Here is a 14,338-nt window from a genome sequence, read left to right on the forward strand (position 1 = left end):
TGTGATATATGATGACATACCACACAGAGTGAATTATTTCTACTCTTGCCAGTCACAGATTTGGTGCTTAAACCCTATTCTACTGTGGAAACTTTCAGTGGTTTGGGGAGGCTTTTGTATCTGGTCTTATATTTCAACTTTACACCTGAAATCACTTATGTGATCAGTTTTCTCAAGGAAAATAGACAATTTACACTTTGACTGCTGTCGTAAAGAGGTCAAATATTAGTAAACTGCACATTTCCTTTTTCCTTATGCTTGCCACAAAACACAATCTTTCACTTGTATTTATCACAAACTAAACTCTGGAGTAATGGAAGCACAGCTCCAAAAATAGAAAAATCCAGTGGTTACAGTGCCACAAGCCCTTGTATATAACCTTAATGTATTCTGGTAATGGAGGCACTGAAGAGTGTAGAGTGGAGTGGCACTAGAGGCAGGCTAGTTCCAGTAGGGCTTATGAACTATAGTGCCTTTACTGTTATGCAGGTCTTCTGGGCAGTATTCTGAAAGAGCATACTTATGCTACTGGGTTAACATGCACTTCCAGACTTCATTCTTCCCCTCTACTCCACTCTGGTCAGACCCGACCTGGAGTACTGCATCCAGCTCTGGATTTCTCAGCACAGGAAAGACATGGACCTGTTGGAGCAGGTCCAGAGGAGGCCACAAAAATGATCAGAGGGATGGAACACCTCTGCTATGAAGAAGGCTGAGAGAGTTGGGGTTGTTAGCCTAGAAAAGAGAAAACTCCAGGTAGACCTTAGAGTGGCCTTTCAATACTTAAAAGGGGGCCTATAGGAAAGATGGGGAGGGACTCTTTATCAGGGAGCGCAGGGATAGAAGAAAGGGTAACAGTTTTAAACTGACAAAGGGCAGGTTTAGATTAGATATAAGGAAGAAATTCTTCACTGTGAGGGTAGTGAGACACTGGAACAGGTTGCCCAGAGAAGCTGTGGCTGCCCCCTCCCTGGAAGTGTTCGAGGCCAGGTTGGACGGGGCTTTGAGCAACCTGGTCTAGTGGAAGGTGTCCCTGCCCATGGCAGCGGGGCTGGAACTAGATGGTCTTTAAGGTCCATTCCAACCCAAACTATTCTATGATTCATCTTCTCCCATGTCACTATGTCTATGGTGAAGACTACATTATACAATGAAACTACAACATCCTTGTTATTTTTCAACAGGTCATGCATAAAAATGCTGAGTATTTATACAATGCTTGAAATCTCAGAAATAGTCTTCCCACATTGATGATATTTTTACAGAGAAAGTCAATAGTAGGGGAGATGGAGATGGCAGATGAGTCAATAGAACAGCAGAAAAAAAAAAATCTTTCCACTCTCAACAGACTGGGAATCACAACCTATGTTATGATTTAATATACACTACATAACTCACAAAAACCTCATCTCAAGTGTTACACGTAATTTTAAAGCCCATGTTACACCTTTAACTGACTTTCGCTCTAGAGCTTTTAAAAATTTAATATAAATTTCTGTATAGTGGGTTTTTTCTAGCCTCGTGTTGTTTTGATCTACTTCACAATTTATCTTTGAAATAATGTTAATGAAGTTCAGGAATGAAAAATGTGTACTATTTTGTTTTTACCTGTTGCAGTAATAGACCGCATTGTTTGGATCCAGTTCTATAGCCCTAGTATAACAATCCACTGCGGCACCATAATTTTCTTCTTTCATATGATTATTACCTGAAATAAATTTTAAAAAGCTCCTAAGTAGTTAAAAGATACCGTGCTATGTATGAAAGAAATAGAGCAGCCACATTATAGCATCTACATAAGGTAGTTATGATTGCACTTTTTTGAGATACATTCTTTTAAATAGAATTGGCACAGAATAATGCAAATAAATATATCTGCTATGTCTGTAAAGTTTATTATCTACATCGTAGTCCAACACATAAACCTTCCCCTTCTCATCTTGCTATTTTGCACCTTCCAGCTAGTTTCTGCTGTTAAGCAAAGATCACTTTGTTGAGAAGTGTAATCGTAATTCCAGTTCGACTCTAATATAGATTCATCAGTTTTAACTATCTTTGCAAGCTGCATAATTCAATAGGCTGTATGTTAATTCCTTTTTGGTCTCATTTTCTCACATGTCCCAACAACTTGCTTGTAACTATCCATATAACATGGAAAATCAAATAAAAGCAAAACTAAGCACATAAGCCCAACTTCTGTGATGCCACATAATTCATTAATTAAGATAATGAAAAGTATGTATAGCACAGGCCATCTAAAATGATTCAGAGGTAACATATCTCACCAACAAAGCTCAGAACTTCTACTCTATTACAAAGTTTTATATTTTTTAAGTCCAGTGAAAAAATAGAAAAATATAACTTTTCTATGGAAAGAAAATTCAGAAGTAAGGTCTTTCAAAACAAAAGATATCTTACACATACTTTCCTCTCCAACCGAGAGCAGTCCTGGTAGTTTCTTTCTTTCCTGATGACAGAGTAGTAGTGTGCCCAAGCTTAAGGTTTTCCCTGGTCCTGCGACTATGGATCTTTGGCCTGCTAGATCCTACAGAAGCCTTGGTTTCACAGAAATGTCAAGAAATTGTCAAGAAAATTATAGACTTCCACTGACTTCCTTGTATTTTGGCAAAATATTTCAATCCTCTCTCAAACTAAGCAAGAGAAGGGATACATCAGTAGGTTACTACAGATAACTGGTAAGCAAAGGCTGGAAAAGTTCAGTCAGTGCAACATTTTATCTCTGATAGAAAGCAAAAGACTGTGGAGCAAACAGTCCTAGGTGCTTGTACTAATTAAAAACAACTATACTCGCATTTATTTGTGAACATGCAGAGCTTGATAAACAAAAGCAGATTTAAGTAACTAAGTATCATCAAGGTAGTACAAAATTATCTCTTCCCAATAGTGATACACTAGACTGTAACTATAGTCAGCAATCCCTGCCAGTGAGAAGGCAAACTGCAACTATAATAGCATGTATACCTTCAAAACATACAGAGAATGTAACCACATCTGTCTCAGTTCTACATGCCCACCATCTACACATCTCCCTTTGATCTAAGGTAAAGATCTATACACTAAATCCTGTTGTCAGATAAAAGACTTGCAAGTTAGCTGCACTCAACAAGATTGCAGCAGTTAACATTTCTCTAAAACAAAACTGCCATCAATGACTATCAAAGTCAGAATTTCTGATGCTGCTCTGAACTAAAGATGACCGGGGGTACAGGGCTAAGTTGGAGCAAGTATCAGTGGTTACCTTTCTTGCTCTCTCTCTCCACCTCAAAACTGGCTAAAGGAAAACAGAAAAATAGCTAGACCTACTATTCCTTGTGAGATTAAGCAATGCAGGATAAAAGGAAGAGCAACAGTAATATTTTATTATAACATCACACAAAAATTCATAAGACAAAAAAAGACCCAAAAATGGCTATACTTTTAAATTGTGTGTCCTCTATAACAAAAATAGTACCTATTGTTATGATTTATATCGTGGTAATACCCAGATCTTTTTAGGATCAAGCCACTATTACACTATACAAACCTGCACATAATCTGTGCTCTTACATAGTTTACATTAAGCCAAAGTGTCAAGTGATACACAAGGGTAGGCAAGTAAATTCAACTATTTGCTAGTCTGGAGGGTGTATTACTTCCTGGTTTTATAACAACCAAGAAAGAAAACTCAGATATCTGATTTTGTTTTACCATTCATTAGCCAATTTTTACAGGTATTAGGGCTAGTTTGAGAGCAGAGGAGGAGCAGGCTGGTGGCCACAAAGGTGAGGGAAGTTATTCCACTGGTAAGGACATACAGATAGAAATGAGGAAATGACAGATTTATAGAATTACAGTATTATAGAAGATATGGGTCAGATGGACTTCCCCAAGGTATATAATTTATCTCCCTAACTCAGAGCAGAAAATACTCATAACTGAAAAACATGATAGTGGTGATAGATAATACATGTGTGAAAAAGAGGAGGATTAATATGACAGAGCAGCATTAGAAAACAGGGCAGGGAGTTTTAATTTCATTATGGGAAATTAAACACTGACATTTCAAGCAGGTCCAAACTGCTTCCTAATGCCTCTGATAGCTGGCACTTTAAATGGCCCTTTGTCAAAGTTTAGACCCTTTCAATTTTTTCAGTAGAGACACAGAATTGCTTTAGTAGCACCACACAAAGACTAACACCAAGCACACTAATTTCACTTCCTCAGTCTATTTCACAAATCCCTGTGGGCTGACAGATGACAAGACTGAAGTCCCACATTTCACACAGGCATTGCTGTAACAGCCACACCTGGAAAGTGCTGAATTTCCCCTACAGTCCAATAACCATATTGAGTGCTTCAGGTACTCCTCAATTCCCATGAGCTGGCAGTAACAGACAGCAAAATGAAAAGCCAGCATGCACAGCAGGTATGTTACAACTTACAAACAAATTTTCACTTATGACCTAACCTTGTTAGCTCTTATCCTTAGAATTAAAGAGCTAATGAGCAACTTTAACGAGGAAAACTTACTTTCAGTGCCAGTAATGGACTGCCTTCATGACTACAGATGACCAGTTTTAAGATAAGACAGTCTTGACATGGAACTCAATCTCAAAAACAGTAGAACTTTTTCCACACCATTATCCTAAAGTTTTTGAGAGGATTACATCTTCCTTGCAATTAGAAACTTAACTTATTTTTTCTGTAAAACTCAAATATCTGAAAACCCAACAGGTCAAAAAAATGTGATTTATAAAGCATCAATCCACCTGATAACAATTCATATCAGTTATCAGTGCTACATGCCTTTTTTTCCCCCTCCTTTTTTGGGGGAAATAAAATAGGTTCCTGGCTAGCATTAGTGAAGACTTCTATGGTACAGTTGCTTTTCCTCACATAACAGCTGTAATATCTACCAAAGGGAAAATAAACAACTGGCTTTTCTGCAGTTTTTATAGAGCACACAAATTATTTCACATATGTGAAATACTGACCCTAGGAGGTTCACAAGAATTCTTCTGTTGGCTTCAGCTGGGTCAGCTTTTTAGCAATGTTTTAGAATTCAGCTAGCACATAATCATTGGCATCACATAACTGTTTCAATATAAAGTAGAAACTTGTATAACAATTCCATGGACAAAGAAAGAAATCTGTAATATACTGATTCATTCTTTTTTAAGCTTCTACTAGTCAGGAACGTCACCCAGAACTTCACATGTTATCCCTTAGTTTTTAAGCAATCTCCCAAGCAAGGGAGAGAATAGACTATATTTTCTTAAACCCCAGATCATAGAATCATAGAATCATTCAGGTTGGAAAAGACCCTTGGGATCATCGAGTCCAACCATCAGCCCTACTCTACAAAGTTCTCCCCTACACCATATCCCCCAACATCTCATCTAAACGATCCTTAAACACATCCAGGGATGGTGACTCCACCACCTCCCTGGGCAGCCTATTCCACTGTCTGACCACTCTTTCTGTGAAAATTTTTTTCCTAATGTCCAGTCTAAACCTCCTGTGTTGGAGTTTCAAGCCCTTTCCCCTTGTTCTGTCACTAATCACCTGTGAAAAGAGACCAGCACCAACCTTTCTACAATGTCCTTTCAGGTAGCTGTAGAGAGTGATGAGGTCTCCCCTCAGCCTTCTCTTTCTCAAGCTAAACAGTCCCAGCTCCTTCAATCTCTCCTCATAGGATTTGTTCTCCAGGCCCTTCACCAGCTTCGTTGCTCTCCTCTGCACTTGCTCCAGCACCTTGATATCCCTCTCATATTGAGGTGCCCAATCACTTAGCCTTCTTACAACATAACAAGCAACAGAGAATATAAGCTTAAATTTTTGTGCAGGGTGCGTGTTGCCCAGCTGCTCTACTATCATTATCTACAATAACCCAAAAATCTTAATAAAGCATAAGATGTTTATTCCTATGTTTATTACAAACCTTCATCCTTCAGTTGGTCAGCCTTTTCAACATCCTCTGGTAAAGAATCTGAGAGAGGCAGCATGTCATTCTGTATGTAAACAAACCAAGATTTTTTTCACTAAAATATAAGCCCTGATATTATTAAAAACTTTTTTCATCCTGGGCAGCATTGTATCAACAAGCAACCAGATTTTCTGTAGTGCACAGGAAGTATGAAAGAACTAAACATCACTAAAACATCCTTAGAAGAGAAAGATAGCTTGCTTTCTACTACTAAAAAAACCTTATGGCTCACCACACATTTTAAAGAAGTCAAGGGGAAGAGAGCTGATATGTATCTACAGTCTTGGTTTTCTTACTTCTCACTCTCCTATTTGCCATCCTGGTGTCCTGTACTGGGGATCCCAGATAACACATATTATTAATACACAGTTTAGAAGTTCCCATTTTAAGGTTAGTGTTCATGGAGATGTTTTTAAAACTGAACAACTAAATTATTTCCGGAAGGGAGTGAGAAGCATCAGCAAACTACGAATGACCTCAAGCACTTCACAGACATTTATTTCTGGGAATTGCAAAATGCTTAACTGAAGGATAAAATCTGTCAAGTGAGAATGAGACATCCACATCCACTGTTTAGTAATTTTCTACATGGAATTGTCTAGCTGAAATTAATTCCTCCCACTGTCCCCAAAGATTCTCATTCTGCTAGCTTTTATGGAAATTTCACTTTTTCCATATTTTCCTTAAGTTTCCACATCATTTTGACCTATACAGCACTTTAAGGTTGTGTATACAATATGAAATTTTAGCACATATTGGCAGAGTAACTCTAGAATCTGAAATTCTTACCTTGTGAAAAGAATTCGTGAACATTTCTATCAAATGCTGTGGAGGTGCAAGATGAGTATCTTCCAGGTTAATCTTAAACACAGTCTCCAGACACTGAATTGCAACTTACAAGAAAAAGATTAAAAATATAAGTCACCAGTTTCTCAATAGAAGTATCATTTCACTAATTTATTTATAAAGCTGTGATTCACTTCCTTATTCAGCTAGTAAAAACAGCTCTTTGGAACATATAAAATAAAGACAGGCTACCTGATCCCCATAGAATTGACTTGCTGAAAAATAGTGTAAGCTATACAGAATCCATACATAGTTCAGCCATTATTCTTAAACCAATTTAAAACTTTTATTTCAATTCTTTCAATCATTTTTTTAAACATAAAAATATGAGGATTTAACAAAAGCACCACAATTCATGATACAACTATGCATGTGTCACACACCCCACCTCAAAACACCACAGCTGTCATGTATTTGTGTGGCATAATAGTTGGAAGAAAATGGCTCATCTTTACTGTAAGGAATAAATGCAAGATACATTATTACTCTTATCTTTTTTTGGAACAAAATACATTCATTTGAAGGCACTATTTATTAATAAAATGCTTCACTAATTACAAGCCTTTATTCTATTAAAGAATGTATCTGCAGTATCCTTGCACATGTTCTGTTTTGTAAGGACTAAATGACCCTCCCAAACCTGCAATAATGCAAACACACTCACAATAAACAATTCTAGAGAAAGTAGAGCCAAATACCTAACTGAAGTTTTAAATGCAGTCACATATTTTTAGGCAAAAGAAGATCAATGGCAATTACCAGATACAATTTTGTATATATATATATATATATATATATTTTCTGTTAATTATAGTATCTCGAATTATATCATTATTTTCCCTATCATCTTGAGAATCTAGTAGAATGTTTTTATTAAGGTATATTATTTAATTTTTTTGACTGATACCTGAGGAGGAACAAAGAAGAATCTTTGTAAAGCCTAGTTCAAAAAGAAAAATGACTTTTTAAACTTGAACTACAGATAACCAGGAGTAGCTAAATTCAAATTAAGGATTAGTAAAAACTGAATCTTAGAATTTAAATTGAATTTCAGTCCAATGTTAATAAATATAATTTGAATTCTTATTTGCAATATAATGAACTTAAACACTGACCCAAAATTAGAAAAGCAAAATTACTGAAAGTTAACAAAGGTAAGGTCAGTTTGAGGAGCCTATTTCCTACATCACAGCTGGGAGAAAGGGGGAAAAAGCACACTTGTAAAATAATAAAAATAAAAAAAGAAAACCTGGAAGACAATACTTTTTTTTTTTTTTAAATGCGATGATAACATATAAAAGAAATTATTCAGAAAAAGTCAAGTGGCATACAGAATTAATGTCAGTAACATGTAACAACTTAATACATTGCTAAATATGCATACAACTTGCTCCTATAAGCTACAAATGCTAAAAATTTACCAATCTGCTGAATTCTAAATTACCCAGTAAGAGTGCTGAAGGATTTGGGTCAAACTCCTTTGTCTCCTGCTATGTAGAAAAACTTAATTCTTCTAAAGTAAGCACTGATTATGCTGAATTCAGAATTATATATTAATAGTACTTATTATCAAACCTATCATAAAATCAGTGTAATTACATATCTCAGTTTTCCTTATATGACTTAATAGAAAGCCACTTGCCATAGTATACTGTCTAGTTTTCCCCTCAATTTGTTTTCACCTGAAGGCATTCCCTTTTCTGAATGCCTCACATCATTTGTAGTTTTGCATAAATTTAAAATACAACCTTCTCCTTTATCTTTCTCAAGGCATTAAGTCTGTGACACCAACTCTCTATCATAGAAGAGATTTTTGCAAAGTGCAGCAGTGCAAAATATGCTTAAACAAAATAATCCCGAGTATAGTAGTAAGCATTTCCATGAAATAATCAGTTGTTACAGTGAAATCCCACATTTCTCCTTTAACTGAAAAAAATGGAATTTATAATCCTTATAATCTATCACAGCTGTAAGAAAATTAGAGGCTCTTATGGGATGAATCCATAGGTTAGAATAATAACCACTGGTTAACATGCAAGCCAGCAATAGAAACCCATGTAAAAATAAACATAGCCAAAACAGAAACTTTTCCAAATCGGAAGAGGTATTAAGTTATGACAAGACCAATAACTACCCTGTTTTAATGGGACGTAAAAACCTGAACCCAGTAAAGTCAAAGGAGTGAAGACTTGTTTTTGTCTGAAAAGTATCTCAAGAGACTAGACCACCAGCATTTCACTATCCCATTATCAAAGTGAGGCACTGTCAATTGCCACAAGCTCGACATCATTAGTAAACTGGGAAAGACTTGCTGTACCACATGAATTATTATTCTAAGATTTTTCCCATGTCTGATTTCAAAGGCCGAAGTTACCTGTTCTCCCTATTATCTTCATCATTACACCCACCTTCAGGGGCTTAGGCAGTTGCTGAAGCTTGTACTGACCACCTTGCAAACTAGTACAGATACCTACCTCCCTGCTGAACTGCTGGGGCTCACACAAACACCTACTACCTGACAAGAGGAGCACTTGGGCTATGCTGGAGCCCAGCTCAGCATCCCCAGTGCTGCACAGCTCCAGGAATTTTTGCTGTCCAAGCACAAGTTGCAAGCAACATCAGGGCATCATAGCAGACATACAAGCTGTTGATCACTGAATAATGAATATTAATTGGGCTGCTGAGGCCCCTTTAGTACTTGGTATTGTCTTGCTTCATCTTACACATAACTTTCCCCATCTCAAGTATTACATGCATCCCTCGCCTTAAGGGGGTGTATTCCACTGTTTTGGAAACACTGCCTTAGAGAAATTAATTGCAGTACATTGATCTTAGAAGTAAGGAAAAAAAAAATCAATCACAGCCTTGTGCATGTTGTAGAGTTTCTGCCTTCATCCCACAGAAATAGGTGCTATAGACAATAGAAAAAAATAGAAACTGTAAACAGGAAAAAGAAATAACTGCCATTTAAACACACTGTCTAAAATATAGCTTAGAAGTGAAGTTTCTCGTTCATACAACAGAGTTGAGCATTAACCACCAGAGATCTATATCACTGCTGTAGATCCTCGGGTGTATGGGAGTGTATTTCTCCGGTCTACCTTCTGATTACTCTGCTTTTTCAAAATAAGGCATTTTTATTCATCATACAAGTACAAAATTCCGAAAGGAAATTTACACTATCATTGACATCACTATATAATTCAGACATGCAGAATGCAGGTTATTAATATAATGGAATTTGAATCCATGCTAGACTGCTATTTTGATATAGTCTCAATTTTATTTGTAATGTTCTAGCTCTTTTTGTTGTTTTTGGGGGGAATGGGAACTGTTTAAATTACTTCCTGGCATAGGCAATCATACAGAGTTTTATCTTTTCACAGACACCAAATAGGTACATAAGATACCAATGAAAAACATCAGTAAAATTTTTTCATCCCTTATGTCTCCACCTAACATTAAACACTTCAATGGGTGGGACGGGTTATTGCAACTCCACATGCACTAAAGATATTCTGCACAACTAAAATGAGTCAATTATTCAGAATGCCCGCCTCCTATCCTCTAACACATAGCATATGGTACCATGCTTCTGGCAGTGTACAGCTCTAAAATTAGTATTTCATATCTGTATTAAAATGGTAAATTTTACATCAGCATTTAAGTACAACTGAGGTTTTGTAATATTTTTTGTTCAGAAACCAGAATCTTAGAACTGATTCCTTCATTGCCTAAGGCTGCTCTAAGACACATTATCAGGTAAAATTTCAGTTATAAGCCAATGTTTATCAGTTTTGTTACAAAAACAAAAGGAATACTCTACATCTCTCATTATATGATTTCCAAAAACACTGCTTTATTTCACCAGCTGAACATCATCATAACGCAATACAGGTTAAATTCATAGATGACTACTTTTCAAATATACAAAATGCTCCAGATTCTGATGTAAAACCAAATCCTCTGGCTTTTATTCTTTTTGGAGTATCCTCTGAATATCATGATACAAATGTTTCTTTCTTGCTTACATTAGCGAACAATTACACTGTAAAACCAATAGACACTGGAAGGAAGCACAATCCAGGTTTATCTTTTTAAGTTTATGGCTCTGAGAAACTGGACTTGCTTTGCACCTCAGGAAAGCCTACTCTACTCTCCACACCTCAGATTTCAGGTAATTAATTCAGTGATCAACTGCCTGGATGTTGTTTGTTGCACTGTTGGTCCTAGACTGCCTCCTCTTACCTCCGAAATCCTCCTCTGGTTCAGCAATACAACCAAAGACTGCTTGAAGCAGTGCAGATGTCTTTTAAATAGATGCTATGAAAAGTTCATTGCAGAATTAAGACTTTTTGTTCTTCTCTTGCCTAATTCCACATTGTGAAACCACCAGCCGTGAAGTCTCCAGGAAAAAAGAAAAAGGAGTAAAAGCAGCATGAAGGAGAAAGACAAGATACTGTAGTGCTAGGGCCTGAATAATAGGCCCCAAAACAAAGTTGACCTCTAGATGAAACTCACAACTAAACGTTATCCATTATTAGTATCTGTTAATTAGTAAAATCTGTATTACCATTAGCATTAGTTATTAGTATCTGATCATTAACGAAATACGTATGCTCACTACTGAAAGAGGTAGCTTAGACAGAGTATAATCAGTGGTGAGGATGAAATGCTGTGAGAATGTATCCAGCTTCCCTTGTTTGGCCTTGTTAAAGGCTGAGAAACCAAGTGTTTGGCCTGTTGGAAACTCCCTTGGTTCTCCCCCCTGAGCCCTGGCCAGGCTTTGGGTGGAATCCAACAGGAGGGTGAAACCAGATGTTTCCCCTCAAAACAAAGGTGCAAGTTATTCTGGCTTGCTGATTTTTGGTATATAAGGCTGGGCCCGCTCACAGCAACTTTGGAAGCCTCACCTATGGGTGGACGCACCGCGTAGGATTTCCCACTTGCCGGGACAGGCTCTCCAAATCCTCCCTGCAACCGGGGCTGCCCAGTGACTGTGGATATGGATGATGGTAGCGTATGCAACTGGTGAGGTATCTTCTTAATCACTATTCTCCCCTTTGTGTAGTAATGATTAGGTGCATTAACTGTATGTAGTAATAATTCTGTACTATTCTGTATTTTTCTTACTGCTTATTTTCTGTAGTACTTAGTTATATCCTTTGATTATTAACAGTAAAATCAGCCTACTCTTTTCACTCTGGTGTCCGAGTTCAGTTGGCATCCTCGATCAGCAGAACAGATACTATGAAAATACTAACACTTAATGAATGTCTGTCAACAGAGGAATACACACAGCAGTCCATCTTCCTGTAGCTACATCTACAGAGGTGTAGGACTTGGATGTGCAATAGAAACTACCATACTGAAAATACTCACTACCATGCACTCTTTGGAATCACTATTCAAGTGAAAAAGAAATGAAAAGCATTTATTTTATTTTCCATATTCTTAGGATCTCTTAGCCTTCCCTCACAAATTACATGACATTCTTGCAAGTTTGAAACAGGACTTCTTCCCATATATCAAAGCCAATATATGGTTAATTGTTTTAGTTCCTCTGTGGTCAGCACAGCTACTATCAGACACAAAGTGCAGAAAGAAACCAAACATAAAAGTAAAGAGAAAAAGAATCAGCAGGCAAAAATTTGTGGGACACATACACAAATCATTACCACATCCTGCATTATAGCACTGATTAACTTGATGTGATTTGCAGTATCTGCTGCTCAAAATTAAGGCAGTACACATTTTGTGACTTCAGGGCATTTTTTTAAATGAGAGATGTTTTAAAATTAATAATTTCAGAAACCTTAAGATCATGATTTTATTCACAGATCATATTTGGTGGCAGTTTCAGTTAGGTCACTCCAGTTACTTTCTGTGGTAATATACATCAAGCAATTTAACACATGGGTAGGTATTAAACATATATATAAATATATATACATATATTAGCACCTTGATCACTTACCTTCCAAGCTTTCTTGTTCATCTGGAGTGAAAGTATCCATCTGACTCTGCTCTCTCAAGAAATGGATGACTGCATAAACCAAGCGCTTGACTGATGACATTTTGAAATTGATGAGTTTCTCCTCTGTCTTAAAAACAACAGGATCTCTTATTTCAGAAAAATTAATTACTAGAGTATTCCAATCTCCCACAGACCTGAGTAAGAAGTTCACACAATACACAAAAACTTATCCTTCACCAGAAAGCCCAATAAAGCAATGCCTTGAAACAAGTGGTTAAATTGTATGGATTAGGGAGAACTCCTACAGTCATCTAGTCTAACTATCAGCAAAAGAGCACAGATTTCCTCAGATTCGTTCCTGAGGGAGAGTTCACTGAGGCTAAAATAATTCAGCAACTTATTTTCATTTTTTTATAGTTTGGATTTTATTTCTAAGACATACCCACTTGGAAGCAGGAGCACATGCTTAAGTCAAAATCAGGTAAAAAGCCACATTGACAGAAAGAATGTCATACAATGACATAAAGAAACACACTTTAATAAAAGGTATTCTGTTCTCTGCCCTTCTGAAGAGTTTATATTCACTTTGGAGAAAAAACTGGAACACTGTGACCTTAGTGCACACTTGTGACTAGTGACACTACTGGCTCAGCCTGATCTGCATTCAACATCAGCTGGGAGTTACATAACTTTGAGGAAAATTTTAGTTCCCGCTTTCCAAGTTATTTTTCCTTAAACCGTTACGATTTAAAAGGGCACAACCTGATCCAGTCGCCAGGGAAGGCAGGTTAGAAAAGCGCATTAAATGAACGGCAAGGCCAGGGCCAACCCTCGCTAAATTATTTTCTCTCTACAACCCCCGAGCGAACCGATGTGCGGCCAAACCCACGCCGAGCAGCCGCCGCCGTGGGGACGCGGGAAGGCGGCTCCGCGCCGGAGAGGCGTCCGCCGGGGATGCGCAGCGCCGGCGCCCGCCCCATTCGGGTTCCCCGCACGGAAGGGCCGAGGAAGCGCCCGCCGCCCCGTCCCGCTCCTCGGCCGCCGACACGGCCCGCCGAACGGGCAGCGCGGGGTCCCGTCGGCTGGGGCGCGCCCTCCCGGCGCGGGCACGGGCACGGCGGGGCCGCGATCCCCGTCCCGCCGCCCACCGCCCGGTCCCGCGGGAGGCCCGGGGCCGCTCGTTCAGGCCCGCAGGACAGGTCTGTCCCGCCGCCCGCTGGCACCCCCTCAGCACCGCCCGGCCCCTCCCGCCGCCTCGGGCCCACCGGACGCCCGGACGGGGCCGATCCGCCCCACCACAGCTCGGGGACCAGGGGCTCCGGCGAGGCGGTGCGCAGCCTCCCCACCCCCGCAGAGCTGTGCTCGCCACCGAGACCGGGCATCGCCCTTACCCTGCGAGATGCGGCGAGCCCCGCGGCAAACGCCGTCCCGGTCCCGGTCCCGGTCCCGGTCCCGATCCCGATCCCGGTCAGCGCCGCCGCCACCGCCGGATGGGAGAGACAAGGGGCGTGAGGGCGCGCGGGCGAGGA

The 14,338-nt window shown here is 38.9% G+C and overlaps 1 protein-coding gene across 3 annotated transcripts in view; it reads right to left on the reverse strand.

The window, feature by feature from the left end:
• Positions 1-14,318, reverse strand: part of SGTB (small glutamine rich tetratricopeptide repeat co-chaperone beta) — a 25,290-nt gene extending 10,972 nt beyond the window's left edge. For 2 of the 3 annotated variants that reach the window (XM_074811686.1, XM_074811684.1), the window contains exons 1-5: positions 14,201-14,318; positions 12,810-12,936; positions 6,776-6,879; positions 5,942-6,011; positions 1,609-1,708 (exon numbers count right to left, since the gene is read on the reverse strand). In XM_074811686.1, the coding sequence (XP_074667787.1) occupies positions 1,609-1,708; positions 5,942-6,011; positions 6,776-6,879; positions 12,810-12,909 (374 nt within the window). In that variant the 5' untranslated portion in view covers positions 12,910-12,936; positions 14,201-14,318. Of the gene's footprint in view, positions 1-1,608; positions 1,709-5,941; positions 6,012-6,775; positions 6,880-12,809; positions 13,004-14,200 lie in introns of all 3 variants that reach the window. The other variant, XM_074811685.1, reaches the window with a different exon arrangement.
• Between the last annotated feature and the right edge of the window lie 20 nt (positions 14,319-14,338).

Source organism: Strix aluco, chromosome Z (genome assembly GCF_031877795.1).
Source record: "Strix aluco isolate bStrAlu1 chromosome Z, bStrAlu1.hap1, whole genome shotgun sequence".
Taxonomy (NCBI): Eukaryota; Metazoa; Chordata; class Aves; order Strigiformes; family Strigidae; genus Strix; species Strix aluco.